The following is a 15,972-nucleotide window of genomic DNA, read 5'->3' as shown; positions in this document are numbered from 1 at the left end:
GAAAAATATGTGAAGGACATGCTTCAAGAAATTCAACATGACCAATGCGAGTCCAATGAAGACACCCATGCCCGAAAGGGGCAACTGTTCATGTGACGGTGAGAAGGATGTGGACATAAAGGTAGTTGGAGTGTGAGCCACCACGTGGCAGTGTTCCCAAGAGAGGAAGGATTGATCCTCCCCGCCGCTCTAGTAGCCGCGTTCCTCCTCAAGCTCAAGCAGGATACCGATATTGGCGTGCCTCTGGGCTCGGGGGTCGAACCAAGTCTCGTTGCTACCAAGCACAAGGATAAGCAAGTTGTCCACTTGCGATGATGAGGTAGTGCCAACCATGAATGTTGGGCTTGCAAACCGTCTTGAGTGGCAGGAATGGAGGACAAGTGAATCCGTATCGCTTCAAGGAGCCAACTTACACTCGTTCGGACAAGGCCTTCTCGGACCAACACACAAGCAAAAAAACCCCCCTCTCGGGGAGGGTTTCTATGATTCTCTGTTGAGTTCATGAAGCTTACGCGGTGAGAAGGATGTGGACATAAAGGTAGTTGGAGTGGTGAGGCACGTGGCAATGCTTCCAAGAGAGGAAGGACTGATCCTCCTCGCCGTTCTAGTAGCCGCGTTCCCCCTCAAGCTCAGCAGGGTACTGACGGTGGCAGCTCAGTTGGGGGTAGAAACAAGTCTGTTGGTGGCAGGAGAAAGGACAAGCATGCAACCCAACAGGATGAGGAAATAGTGCCAACTATCAATACCGGGCTTGCGAACCGTATTGAGTGGCAGGAGATGAGGACGGTGAATCTGTATCGCTTTGAGCAACGGACTTACCTTCGTGGGGATCGGTTTTTCTGGACCAAGACACAGGCAGCCCTATGGGATGGTTACTATGATTCCCACGAGTTTATGAAGCATGGTTATATTGTCGTGCCCAAGGCCATCAACCCTGAAGAGCTTGCCTTGCATGAAGCCACCAAATATCGCTTTGTGGTTGAAACCTTGAAGGGTCTGGGCCTGTATGACCTTGTGTGCTCGAAGCTTGAAGATCACCATGAGGATCCTACCTTCTGTCCTCTCCTAGTCCGTCAGTTCCACTGCACCGTGTTCTTCCATGATGATGAGGACCGCACCATCACCTGGATGACTGGCACGGACAAGTACTCATGCACCTACTCTCAGTTCCGTGCGGCCATGGGTTGTGGTGGTGATCGTAATCCCGGATACAAGATTCATTCACGGTCCAGGCTTACTAAGGGTGACATCTCATTCTGCTATCCTGCAAACCCTACACCTGGACCTCCCACTATCTCTGGGATGTATTACTCATACCTCGTTCTTGCCAAGATGTTCCGTGAATGCCTCATCAGCAAGTCTGGTGACTCAAGTGAAGTCAGGAACTATCACCTCAACTTCGATGTACTATTGCCATCCTGACAGGAGAAGGAAGATTGATGGGTGTGATCTTATCTACTGTGAGCTGAAGCGTGCGGTTATGGAGCGCATGACTCCCAACTATGCTCAGTATGTTCAGAGGCTCATCAACTACACTGTCCCCTCTCCTCTCAACGTTTTTGGTGAGAAAGTCATCATGGACCCCTTCAGGATACCTATTCAGGAGGCCACTCGTCCAGACGTTCCCTCCATGACGCCCTCCACTGAGCGCCGTTCCAAGGAGCGCCATGATCATGATGCTAGCTCCAGCTTACTCTCGGCGCTCCAAGCATGGTGCTGCTCGCTTCTTCTCAAGCATGTGGCAAATGTGCAAGAACACCAATGATGTTGCACATCAGACCTTTACCATGACCCAGGAGACACGGAGGCGCCAGAATGACTTCATGGCCTCACGGAATCACCCTGTTCCTCCTCCTGGACCTGAGATGGAGCCTGTGGTAGCACCTCAGTGGGAGATGCCTCCTCTTACCGATGAGATGCTCCAGAACTTCGACTACTCTGTATATGCTCATGGTGCCATCCCTTCTAGGCCTGCTCGTGCCTCTACCCCTGCTGATGATGATGGTGATGAGGATGAGAGTCCTGCGGCTGCACGCGGCGATGGCGAGTACTCATGGTCCACCGGGGATGAGATCTACTGACGACTGCGATAGCATCTCTCCTTTTTTCTTCGCCTTTTTGGTGTTCCGATGCCAAAGGGGGAGAAGAGAGTAGAGTCTAGGACCACGGGGTTCTTTATTGCCACAAGCCATGGGAGTTGCTTTATTTGGATTTTATATGGCTTGTGCTTATTTGCTTTGAGTTTTTCAAGAACCATTTGCTACTTCCAATAATTCGTGTATGGATATGTATGGATGACTATTATGTGTGCTACTCTATGTTAGGATGATTATGTGTGCTATGCTTATATATCTTGATATGCACATCTCCATACCATGCTTGTTTCCTAAAGATATTGGGGGAGCTTCTCATGTTCCACAAATGGTGCACTTTGCATTCAAACGCAAATTCTCCAAGTGCACACATTATGGGGGAGCTGTCGTAATATCTTATATGGAATCAAGGTTTAGAGCTTATCATAATATATATTTGTGACTCTAGCTCGGTTTGTCATCGTATACCAAAAAGGGGGAGATTGTAAGGGTATTTTACCCTTATCCATTATTTTGGTAACAATGACACCGTGCTAGAGTATTTGGCCTAATATATTTATAAGGATAATCTCAGGTATTAGGCAATGAGGCATAAATTTCTCCTATAAATGTTCTAACACTACCCGGCCATCCAAGGCACCTGAGAGGGGCAAATGCACGTTGGCCGTTGGATGCCAGGGATTCACTCCCGCTTTTCACCTCAGCCATTAGATGCTATCGCTTTTTTATCACCTTTTGCTTGTCCTGCCGAGTCCATGACAGACGGGACCTTATACGTGCGGGGGCCACCGGTCATAGGCAGACACACATGCTCGTTCATGTCACCCTTCTCGTCTGGGGCAGTGAAAACCTAGACGGGGCCAGCCAGTCTCTCCTCCCCCAATCCTCACCTCCTCTCCCGTCCCGTGCCGCCGCCTCCTCCCCCAACCCGTGCCGCCGCTCCTCTCCCGTCCCGTGCCGCCGCCTCCTCCCCCAACCCGTGCCGCCGCTCCTCTCCCGTCCCGTGCCGCCGCCTCCTCCCCCAACCCGTGCCGCCGCCTCTCCTCCTCCCAAGCAGGATGCAACCGCATAGGGAGAGCATCCGGGGGGCGCCGCGCGCGTGGAGCGCCGGGAGGCGATGGCCGCGGGCGTCGCCGTGCGAAGAGCAGGTGGGGCCGCATCAGCCGTCGCCTTGGGTCGCTGCCGCCGTCGCAGCTCCTCTGCTCCGGCGACGGGCTCGCGCGGGGCGGATCCGCGGCGGTGGCGACTGGAAGCGTCGGGCACGGCCGAAGACGGGCTGCGCGGGGCGCATCCACTCCGGCGACGACCAGAGGCGACGGGCTCGCTCGGGGCAGATCCACGGCGGTGGCGACTGGAAGCGCCGGGCACGGCCGAAGACGGGCTGCGCGATGGCTGTACCGGGTGAATCTTATTCCGAAACCTTGCTGCCTCCTCCTCTTCTCTCTACCTCCAGCACTCTGCTTTTCAATTGCCAACTGATTTTTTCTAAACACGATGTGTAGGTCTGGGAAGAAGAGAAGAAGGAAGTATCAAGAAGACCCAAGGTTATTCTTCTCTCTTGTGAACACATCATAAGTTATAATAGTGATGCATATTTGGTACATAAGAGAATAAAAGTAAGCTAGAAGAGAATGGTAATGCATACTTTTCAGATGAAGTTGACTACATGCCTATACAGGTTGAATTGTAATGTTTATTGTAGTGCAGTCTGCATGCTCTGGTCCATAGTGAGAATATTTATGGAGCTAGGCCAAGAATCAGATATTGCTACGTTTTATACTGCAGTCCACATACTCTCGTCCGCCGCTAGAATATATATGGAGCTGGGAGAATATATTTATGGTTGATGCTCCTGTAGATAAACAAATGATTAGTGTTTATTTACGGATAAGCTAATTATTGAATGGCATGTAGATGTTTGCAGTTGTTCATGCACGTGCCTGGGATTCAGTGTTGGGTAGATTAATTATTCTTTCTTGTTCGTGGTATGTTTGACTGAAGTTGCTTCATGGTTTACTAGTAGAGCATGTTGCAACATAATAATTAGATAACAGTTGGCACTTTCATGGACCCATTACACCTCTTGGTGAAATTACTTGATATGTTTGATTTGAAGGAATAGAATGATTTGATGTTGTTTTATCTATTTTTCATTTAGGCTGTTACCTTCAACGCTGGGCTCTTGCGTGTTACCTGCAACGCTAGGCTCTTGTGAGAGCATCCTTTCAGATTTTCTCTTCTTTGGTATGATGATGCTCCCCACTGTGTTCGGGTGGATGGTGACAACGCTGGTACTCCTCGTGAATCGTGGGTGCCGGTGCCGCTGGATTCACCTTCTACGGGTACAGCCTGAGGGTAAGAAGCATAAGCACAGAGGTTAAATACAATTATTGAGTGCAAGCAACGTTTTAAGTATGCTACCCTTTGAACTTGCATGCAAACTGGCATGCAATCAGTAAGCAAGGTGTGCAAATGCACCATGGACATGCTACCATGTTGCCCCAACTGATACCATTGAAGCTTTACCTAGAATGCAACATTATGTTTGTTAGGTTAATGAAATTCCACTATATAGATTGGTTTTAGTGGGTTGCTTTGTTTTGATTAGGTGTTTTCTACACTACTATTTGATCTTCTAACACAAACATGGTATATGCCAACTAATTGCAAAGATGAGCTATATGTTCCAAATAATGATTTTTTTCCCACAGATCTGACAAAAAGGGAGAACACCGAGAAGAGTGTGTTGAGGGAAAGAGGAGGGCCGAGGAATCATCTAGCTTACTGAAGCAAAGGTAGTTATCTTGAATAAGCTATGCATTTTCCTGCTTAATTATTTTTATTTTCTCTTATAAACCTGTTGAATGAATGTGGTCCAATTATTTAATCCTACAATTTTTAGGGTTGATTCCTTGAAAAGTGCAACGAGCGTTGCCTTATGTACAAGTATTCCTAGCTACATCGCTTCGGTTCGTCTATTTGTTCACCGAATGGGGAGGTCTCTTCGATTGAGGTAATAAGTACCATGTTTAGGAATTTCGGTTTGTCCCCGGTCATTTCAGACAATGTTTCCTAAATCAAAATATATACTGGCCTTGGAGTGTCCAGTGTAAAGACCATTGTGTTGTGGATTTTTTTCCTGACTTTTGGTAAAATCTTGCATGAAACAAGTGTGTCTCATGTATTTTGTTCTTCTACAGTTTGGGGCCATGACTATTTTCTTTGCATTCGCTTAGTAGCCTCCATTAAATCCCTTTTTAATCGTGAGCTCCTTGGCGGCAGAGGCAGCCGATGTTGCTTGATGGCCCCAGTCTATCTCCTTTCCGATGCATATGCAAATTCTATTGTGCATCGTCTTTAGTTAAAATCATGAGCTCCTCTGCTCAGCTTTATTCTGTTGCCCAATTTACATTACTGATTTCATTATGAAAGCCTGCGAGAGGGAGGCTTGAGCATGAGAAAAGAAATTATTACTTGCTAACTTAAAATATTCACTGCAAAAAAATTGCACACGTGCCTTTTTTATCCTATTGGGAAATGGATTGGATAGTTTTTTGTGTGAAAGCAATTTTTTTCTTGTTGAGAGCCCCCATGCACGGGAATGATCAAATTTCAGTGTTGTAGTTTAATTACCTGATTAGGTAGGTAAAATCTCGATGGTTATATTTTTATTTCTGATAATTGCTCAATGTTGTTTGATATTTCTTTGTACTTCGTATTTTAGTTGTGCCAGGAGTATTGTCGATGCTTTAGGTTTTCCATTGTCGGGTTCAAGCACTCAAATAATTTATTTTCTGCAGAGTTTTGATTTACGAGATGAGATACAACATTCAACCTCATTAAAAATACATACATTTACATAATGGTGCTTCATTACCCTCCTCACCTCACCCACAATAAAGCGGACGACGAACACGCATCGAGCTGGTATTCTTGCACGTGCTCATGTCTTGTTCACCTTCCCCAGTTTATTATCCTCATGTATAAGTAATTAGATAAATTTGATTTGACTTGGGTAATGTTTTATCTCTTCTCAGTAGTAGTATCGGACTCATTAGTCATTAGGTCTTGTGATAATGGTTTATTGTTGTCACCATCTTCCAGGAATTTATGGGAACAATGGTTTTACGATGGTATCGTGCAATGATGGTCTTAACCCAATGCAAGCTGCTGTAAGATATTAAAATCTTTGTTTGTAATTTTTTAAGCTGTGTGCTTGACAACCCTGCCCCCTAGCAATCTGTCTTTTAATTGCCAAATGATGTTTTTATTATGTGTGCAGGTCTGTGCAATAAGAGAAGAAAGTTTTATCAAGAAGATTTTCTTCATTCTAGATCTGAACTCCTCTTGTTTCATAATAAAGCACTAGGAGCAAAAATACTTGCATTTGTGGAATATCCATATATATTTGATACCTCCGTTTCCATCAAATAAACTCAGTTAACGAAAATAAATTACTTGCCAGTGTGCAGTAGATTAGTTCACAAAAATAAATTACCATATTTGTTTGTAGTTGTATCCCTGACTAATAAAGACTTGGTTCGTTGCTGCAGTATCAATTCTTACGATAAAATGGGTCTTCTTATGATGTTCTTATTAGTATCGGTACTCCATCTAGAGAATGATGTTTACTCTTTCAGCTAACAGCATATTTGAAATAAAAAGTTCCTTGTCATTTTCATTTGTAAAATTAAATTTGTAGTGTGAATGTGTTATGCTTAATCATGGTGGGGGTCCTTTTGAAGTTGTTCCTGGCTCCAAGCATGATTCTGCTAGCTACAGAGGTTCAAATCCATAAGTACAGCTTAACAATTTGGATTTCAATCATTCTTTCTATCCATTATGGTTTGGTTTTAAATGCTTTGAGAGCTTTTTATTAAGATTTTGTATGATTAAGAACCTAAAAAATACCTTGAATGCCCTCAATATTTAGAGTTAGTTATAGTGATTTTGTACAGAGCTTTTGCCTGCAAAGGTTGTCCGTGTTACTCTACGGGTCATCTGGCAGCATGTAAGGATGATAGGAAACTGTTGAAAAGCTAGGCTAATAGGAAATTGTCAGATGTAAGTCCTCATGTCTTCAGCTCACAAATGGCATGCATGCCAAATATTAAAATGACTTTGTTAAAGAAGATATATGTAGGTAACTAGGGAACATCAAAATTGGGGTTTACATTGACATGTGCCATGGTGCCTAGCTGATGTGATAATTTCTATCTGAAACTGAAATTTCTGAACTTTTACCCCTCTTTCGGGTAACTGGAGTGATGATGGTTCAGTGAAGCTATGGAGTATGAATCAGGAAATTCTACTCTTACACCTGATGTATGTCAGCTTTTGAATTACGATAATGTAGTTACTGAGTTTCCGTGTGATAGTAATAATTTTGCCCTATATTGCAGCCAAAAAAAACTAATGAGTGCTCTGTACAGCATGTTTCCCCTCGCTCCATTGCAAATGACTCCTCTTCCCACGGTATTGTTTTAGAAATGGTTCCTGTTGGACGAATAAACAAGTGCTCTCACCTTCTGCTTAAGAATACACGGAGGGTACCCCTCTCCCCTGTCACACTTGTCATTTTCATTTACAGTTGTACAACCTATATAGACTGCATATCAGATTGAGCAACTCTAAATCTTTCTTAGTTTTTTCACTTCCATTTTTTGTTTTTTTCAAGGCGGAAAAAGAACTTGTTGGCAAGCTGCTGATGAAGGGCGATCACCGTTTGGGACACTCCAGTGTCATGCACATTGTAAATGCAGCATGGCATGATACCGGCTATTGTACATGCACATTGGGCACGCCTCTTCCTCTTTGCTCTTGGCCACGCCGATGCCTGCATTGTGCTGGTATGTTGTGCTTCTTCCTCTGCTCTATTGCCTTGTGGTATTCTTGATTAATTTCGTTCTTTTTTATTTTCTCGTTTGGTACGGCAAATCAACTCGACGACTTGTAGTAATTCATTGTTTTAGGCCATGGGTCGTGAGCTTATGTGTTTGCCCGATAGACAAGAAGATGGAGTACAAGATCCAGAAGCTCACCGATGCGCAAATACTGCAGCTGCCCAGGATAAAGCGCCAGATTGCGAGGTGAATGGGAGGGGCTAGCAACAAGTTCCGGCATCCTTGCGGCGGTCGGCAAGCACGGCGGTGTTGTAGGTCGGGTCCTCCGCTGCCGCCACCACCACATATGTTCCATAGTCGTTCGAGCATGGCGGAGCGTGCAGTGGTGGCAGTGGCGGAACAGGTGCTCCCCGGCTGTCTTTCTTGCTGGAGCTGCTGGTATTGGTATTCTTCTCCTCTCCCCTACTGCCCACACTTCTCATGTTATCTTTCATCACATGTTGCAGTATTCGGCACTGCGGTGTTTAGCCACTCCGGGTATAGGAGACCTGGTTCATGATGGATCACCTTGGTACGATCTTAGCTTGGGAGACCCTACTCCATCAGATCAACATATTACCATGGTCGGTGACTATATATATGTATATGACGAGATCAGTCCTTTGACAGATTATAATTCTTTCATTTTTAACGAGACTTGATGCGTTGAATATTACATGAGAGCATAGTGAGAGAAATAGGAGATAGGATGAAATAATTGGGGCAAATTAAGTCTGTGATAGGTGATGACATGCCACTGTTTTATTCAGATAGTGACGCCCCTCCAAATAAGTGCCAATGGCATGATTGAATACGTAGGTCTAATTTTCTCTAAATTATTCATTGATTAAATAACCCCATAGGTGAATGACTGAACGACTGTTGGCGAAGATTCATATGTGTGGTTCCCATCTCGTATTCCCTTTGGCTTGTGATGTTGTCAACACACTATTCATTTTATCCATTCTTTTATGTGTATATTTATATTGTTGCAGGTGTTACCTTCTCGACGAAGGATAGAAAAGAACAATGTTAATAGCTATTTGGAATGCAAGGTTAGGATTGTCTCCCTTCACAAGATATACTTTGTATTATGTGATGAGTAACTTTGGTGATGTATCTGAATCACGGCGGATGAAGGAGCAAGGATTAGGACATGTAGATGTGACTCTTCCCTAGCATCTTGTTGAGGAAAGTTTCATAATGTGGTCAGTTTTGGTTTATTATGTCTACATTTATTGGTTGTATGAACGTAGATTTGACCCTTCGTACATAGTCTTATTTAGCTACTTTTTTTTTGTTTTTGTAGAATAGGATATTCATATTACATAACTGGAGTGGAACTATATTCATTTGCCACTGAAAATTACATATGTTTGAAAGACAATCTCTCTTCTTTGCTTACCGGGGGCTCCTAGCAAAAGTACATGCATCTTTTTCTTAAGAAGATAATAATATGGTTTGAATTGGTGATTAGTTGGTGTCTTAGTTTGGGACTAACGCTTGAAAATAATTAAATAGTTGTGAAGTGCTGAGAAACCGAGAATGGTACCGATATATGCACAATGTCAGGTTGCTTTTGAAGGATGTAACAAATGAATGAACATTTCATATAGTTAACAAAATGCATATTTATCTATTTCGGGACGTTGCGCTTATGCTCTTTGCTTCTCTATTACTTGACAGGTCTCGGAGACGCGGAAGAACAAAGCCACGGCACACCATCGTGCTCTTCCGAAGGTGATCCGAAATCCTTATATATTTTCTTTCAATCAACTGGAATCTATTCCATTGTATCGCATGCTATTGTGTACAATCCTAAGAAGTGGCTTACCTTGCTTTACTTCACGAACCAAATTAGGTGGGTTGGAGTGTTGTCAAAGTACTACAAAATCTCTCGAAACATTTTAAATGAACACCTGGGCCAAGGTATGCGTCTATAGGTCTTTCTGGACGGCGAGGCCAAAAAAAGGTGTAGAGAGGGAGAAGGTACATAAAAGAAAATATTTCTCAATAACCCGCTTTGCTTCCAGTTCTTGGCCTTCTTTCGCCATTGCAGGGACTTCCAATCGTTAAATCTTCTGTTGAAATGTCATGACATTTCTGTGCTGATCCCGCTCCTCTTCTAACTATTACTATCTTAAATTCTTAGTGATAAAAAATATTTTGCAAACAAATTATCTTTTCACCGAGAGAAGGTTGATTTATCTATTTTCACCTAAATGGTGGCCTCCTTGCACTCTTTTTTTCCCTTAGCGCGACTAATGGTATTTTGCTTAGAGTCTTTTATACAATATTTCAGGTTTCACACATAATCAACTGAGACTCTTTTATACAAAGATTCAGGTTTCAGGCTTTCAAATTGTTCAATTCCATGCGTACATTCAGAATTTGAGGATTTTATATAACAATCTCAAGGCTTCATTTTTTTCATTTCACCTTCAACTTTCAGAGTATTAAATTTGTACTGAATACCAAGTACATTGCATGATATTGTCTGCAGCTATTGCTGCCATTTAGATGTTAAAATAACTATATGACTACTGGATCTGAAGATTTGCATACTCTATTTTTCAGAAATGCATTTGGTGCTTTGGATCCTGAATGGTATAGTTTTTATGCATTTCTTGGAATGATGAAGTAGACCGCATGCCTATACTGTGCTCGATTCGATTTGGACGCCATGGAGAGAGCAAGTGCCCGTTGAGCGGAAGCAGAAGAGCGCCACGAATATAACGCTACTTTGTTTGTACTTTTTAGGAAAATAACATTACTTCTTAACTGACTAAAACTTATGAGTTACAATACTATCTTGCTTTGGCGAGTGCCGTTCAACATTAGTTGAAGTAGCTAAAGTTCCATACGAGAATTGCTGTTATTGCCATTCTTATATTGAAACTTCAGTATTGTGGTTCTCGCTTTTCCATTTGGTCGGAGACATAAATTATTTGCCCGTAGTCATTTATTCTTTGCTCTTTGTATGTACTTCTCAAGAAAATAACGCTCCTTTTTAACCGATTACGACTTATGATTACACTTTAGTATTTCTTTTGCCTGTGCGCCGGGGCGCACCGGGTCATCTAGTGGTGTATCAAAGTAACAAGAAGGCTAAAGGAGACCCCCCACTTCAACAACAATCAAAAAGGGGTCTACAGCAGGAATCCGGTCTGCTGCCCGGTCCAACCGGGCCTGCAACCGGACTGTCCGGCGCTGGGCTCGGTCAACCGGTCGCCAACCGGGGAAGTCCGGCGCACGACCCGGTCGACCGGCCGCCAACCGGAGTCTCCAGCAGAACACAAGAAATCCGGTTGCCGACCGGTCAACCGGCCTACTGACCGGCGGGTCCGGCGCACGGCCCGGTCGACCGGTCGCCAATCGGGCGCTAACCGGCCGCCAACCGGAGGAGCTCCAGAACCAGCAAATGCCGTCCGGTCACTGGTCCGGTCTGACCGGCCTCACCACCGGGCTGTCCGGTCTGTAGCCCGGTCAAACCGGGTTTCACGAGGAAAATGCTGAGGTGGCAAGTGACCAACGGCCATATTTCGAAGAACACTATAAATAGGCTTTCTCCTACCTCTGAACAGTTAGGCACTACACTACAAGCTGTTCTTGAGCTCTCTCTCTCTTACTCCATTGCTAGAAACACCAAAAGCCTCAGATCTCCCTCCTCCTCCACCCAAACTCAAATCCCTCCGGGGAATCGTTAGAGGAGGACCCGATCTACCGTTCTACCAAGCCAAATCTCATTCCCCCTTGTATTCATTGAGAAGCTTGCTTCCTAGGGTTCCTTGGAAACCCTAGGTGGGCAAGAGGAGTGCGGAAGCATCCGGGCTGTGGATTTGCTCCGGGCAAGATTGTGAAGGTTTGGAGGCTACCTCAAAGTCTACCACAAGTGAGTGAGCTATTCCTTCGTGGGATAGGCTCCGGAGAATAGGGTGAGCCTTCGTGGCGTGGGGAATCCTTCGTGGGACCTCCACTCCTCCAAACGTGACGTACCTTGTTGCAAAGCAAGGGAACACGGGAATACATCCTCGTCTCCGCGTGCTATCGATTATCTCTAACCGAACTCCTTACTTGTGATTTAATCGCTCGTGAGAGCCTTCGTGCTCGAGTTAGGTGTATCCTCATATAGGTTGCTTCACCTAGTTTGCATTAGGCTCACCTTTATATTCCGCAAAGCCTAATATTGCAAAGAAAGAATTAAAATCTGTAGAAACCTATTCACCCCCCTCTAGGTTTACCATCTCTATACTTTCACCAACTGTAATTTGTTCACCCAACATCTGCTATCTTATGGGAGAGACACCGCTAGTGAACTGTGGACCCCGGTCCTATTCTTTACATCTGAAATACAAACTGCTGCAATTGTTCTTTACTGTTCTTTACAAACAATCATCATCATCCACACTATACATCTAATCCTTTGTTTACAGCAAGCCGGTGAGATTGACAACCTCGTCCGTTACGTTGGGGCAAAGTTATGTGATTGTGTTGTGCGGAGTTCCACGTTGGCGCCGGAATCCCTGGTGTTGCGCCGCACTACACTCCGCCACCATCAACCTTCAACGTGCTTCTTGGCTCCTCCTGGTTCGATAAACCTTGGTTTTTTTCTGAGGGAAAACTTGGTACTGTACGCATCACACCTTCTTCTTGGGGTTCCCAACGGACGTGTCGACTGCACGCATCACTCATCTCGTCACAGCTTATCTAGCACCGCTTCGCTCCTCTCTCCTTCTTCCTCCCTCTCCGCCCCCATCCTCTCTTCTGCCCGTTGACCGAGGGCGACCGGGCCAAACCCGTCCCTTCTCCGGCGGCGCTGCCGGCCGGAGATGGGGAGGGGGAGGCGCCGGTTCTGTAGATAGGTTCAGGTCTTGTGTTTTCAGCTGGATGCCGTCGTTTGGGAGTCTAGCACCTGATCTTCTGGGCAAGATCCAGCGTGTTTGGTGGTGGAGGCGGCGCGGCAAGGAGCTCCGGCGGTCGGAGATGGCGCCGCTCGACCTTCCCCCAAGGATCTCCGTCAATAAGCCCAAGGTTTGCTCTCCCTCTTCGATTTCCATGTTTGTTCTGTTCGTTCTTCTCCCACTGGCCGGCCGTGGTGGTGAGGGGTGGGGAAGACGGATGGAGGACGGTGGATTGATGGATATGAGCAGGGGCTCTCTGTCCCTGGTGTTTTGGTGCGGCATCGGTGGATGGCCGAGCAGCTGCGATGTCAAGTCCCCAAGGTGGGGGATGGAATCGTATGCTACTCCTGCCAAGCCCCCATGCAATAAGCATTGCGGGTTGCAAAGATGCGCCCTTGACATCCTCGACATCGACCTGGCCGGCCGTGGAGGCGAGGTGGAAGATGAAGATGGTGACGATGGTGTTTTCTTTGCTTTCCGGAGGTGGGAAGTTACTTTCTTGAGCAGCTCCAAGGCCACTCCATGGACTATCCAATTGCCGGCGATGGATTCCGGCAAATCAACCTCCTTTGCGAGGTATTTCCTGAGGTTTGCAGTCGCATACTACGGCTGCGTGGAGGCAAGTGGTTTCGTCCCCGCCTCTCTGCATTACGGCGGCGTAGCAGACGTCTGGCTCGACGGCGGGGAAAGAGAAGGACCTGATTGTTTTTTTCATCTCTCAGTGAGGTCTTTTCTGCATTTGCTAGGGACCTATATGTGTATTCAGATCTTATGGGGTCCTTTGTAATATTGTGTACCTCCTCCGTTTGGATTTAATGAGAAGCTTCCTGGCCCTTCGGGGCACTCCTTGTTCAAAAAAGGAAAGGTCGCTCAAATCCAACATGCAAGATAGGGAGAGCTCACAAGAAACTTCAGCAACCATGATTCACAATAATTCAAAAAACATACTAAAGAATCATAATCATTTCCATTTCAAATTTCCTTCTTTTAAAAGCCTATATTATAATATGGGTCCACCCTAGGCCGTGTCCACCAACCGTCCCAAGATATTATTCGCAGACGATAGCGGCTTCTCCATTGATCCACGCCTCTTTTCCGCACATGCTGCGCCGCAATCGCAAGTTGCACCCTGGTCGCCCTGCTATTTAGAGCGAGTGAGGTGAGAGCAAGTGCGGCAAAAGCCAACAGCACTAGCTTACCCCAAAATAGCAGAAAAGATTCCCATGGATTACCCGATTGAGCAGGTGCAGCAGCATCCAAGATTCCGGGCGGTCCATCCATGGCAGTGGTGGCAGTGGCAGCTCTCCCTCCTAGCCTCTTCCTCCTCACCTCCGGCTCCGGCGACGCGGCCGCCCAACCACGTCAGCTGGGACGAGACCGCCGCCGCGCACCTCTACTCCGCCGACCTCCCAGGCAAGTAACTCGACTAGCTCCTGCTTTTCTCGTGCTACTGCTTCTTCAATTTGGTTGTGAGTTGTGACATGGTGGTGTTGGATATCAGGCGTGAGGAAGGAAGAGATCAGGGTGGAGGTCGAGGACGGGAGGTACCTCGTCATCCGCACCGAGATGGACGCCGGGGACGCGGATGTCGATGGCCGCCGGAGCAGTTTCGCGAGGAAGTTCCGGCTGCCGGGGATGGTGGACGCCGACGGCATCTCGGCCGAGTATGCCCACGGCGTGCTGACAGTGACGGTGCCCAGGATGCACACCCGGGCCCGGCCCGTGGTCAACCTCCTCGGGCCTGGTCCGGCCTGCGATTCCGTAGCTCGGGCAGCCTGAATTCAAATGGATTACTAAATGGCAGACGATCAGAAGAATGTATCCTATAGTTTGTTATTTATTAATTAAAAAATCTGAGTACGCATGTGAACTTGTTAAGAATGGATAAGGTCTAGCTTGTCAGAGTGTGCGGCCGACCGACAGTATCTTGTCATATTTTATCAGCTCATCTTTGTTTATGGCTGTAATTCTTTTTTTTAACAAAGGGTTTATTTGTATTCATATTTGGTTGCCAGGCTTTTAAGTGAAAGCATCGTTTTCTGAATTCGGACGAAGAGAATCTATATTGATCGGTTTATGGTTGTGGTGGAGCCGCGTGTTTTTTCTTATGTATCACAATTGCTTTTTAGATAGGGACAGCCTCAAACCGCCTAAAAGAATCTACATAGTGGAATCAATCAGGGCGTGTTTGGTAGGCTGGATGGATCTTGGCTTGCATCGGTCCAACAAATTTCGGTCTGTTTGGATGCGTGCAGGTCACTGCGTTCTTGCATGAACGGGTTTTAAAGCACCCCCGGTACATGTCCTGGAGGAACGCCCGGAATGACAGTTTCTTCGGCGCCAGGTCCGTTGCAGCCAGAAGGCTGCACGCGTGGAGAAGGGAGGCGGAAATCACGGCCCTTCGGGAACACGCGCCATAATTAGGGCCACCGCTCTCTCTTCTTCCTCTCACTCGCGACCTCCCCCAAACTGTCACATCACCTGGCGGTTCCCCTCCCACCGACCAATCCGCCGCACCGCCGCATGGAGGAGCACCGGTACCGAGGAGGAGACATCGGCGAGCAGCACCACGACATCGGCCGCAACCTGCTCCGCAGTCTTCATCGGCATATGGAGGTCCCCGCGACCTCGAGCTCGTCCTCGGCCGGAACAATGGCGGGAACGACCTCTCCTTCTCACCTTCGTACTTGTTCTGCCATAACATGCCATTCTCGGTCATTTGTGACGACATGCACATTAGATCTGCTAGGGTTTCCATTAGGATAGCGTTCGGATTGATGTTTTCCCGGTGTTCGTCCCTATTTCTTGTTGTTCTTGTCCAGTTCTTGCTTTTCACGGTCTCAATTTGCTTAGACATGTTACTCTAATATCGGATTGCGGTAGATCCTTCCTAGATCGGACTGTGGATTGCTGAAACAGCCAGATCTTATTGTGCATGCAAAGAGGGGAAGGTTTTTTGTGTTGGGGTTTAGCATGTTCAGATTGCTGTGCGGAATGAGTCACGCTAGTTTGTTCTAGATTGTGTTGTTTCTGATTGAACTAGGCCGATGATTGTAACCGGGAATCATAGTGTCAGGAGATGATTGATCAGAACTT

At 46.3% G+C, this 15,972-nt stretch overlaps 1 protein-coding gene across 1 annotated transcript; it reads left to right on the top strand.

The window, feature by feature from the left end:
* Nucleotides 1-13,999: 13,999 nt before the first annotated feature.
* On the top strand, nt 14,000-14,920 carry LOC124676540 (18.8 kDa class V heat shock protein-like). Its single transcript, XM_047212582.1, has 2 exons — nt 14,000-14,289; nt 14,378-14,920. The coding sequence occupies exons 1-2, from the start codon at nt 14,100-14,102 to the stop codon at nt 14,653-14,655; spliced, it is 468 nt and encodes a 155-aa protein (XP_047068538.1). The 5' UTR covers nt 14,000-14,099; the 3' UTR covers nt 14,656-14,920.
* The last annotated feature ends 1,052 nt before the right edge of the window (nt 14,921-15,972 follow it).

This window comes from Lolium rigidum, chromosome 7 (assembly GCF_022539505.1).
Source record: "Lolium rigidum isolate FL_2022 chromosome 7, APGP_CSIRO_Lrig_0.1, whole genome shotgun sequence".
Classification (NCBI taxonomy): Eukaryota; Viridiplantae; Streptophyta; class Magnoliopsida; order Poales; family Poaceae; genus Lolium; species Lolium rigidum.
The sequence above is the reverse complement of the archived record's forward strand: the minus strand, read 5'-3'. Positions and strand labels throughout refer to the sequence as shown.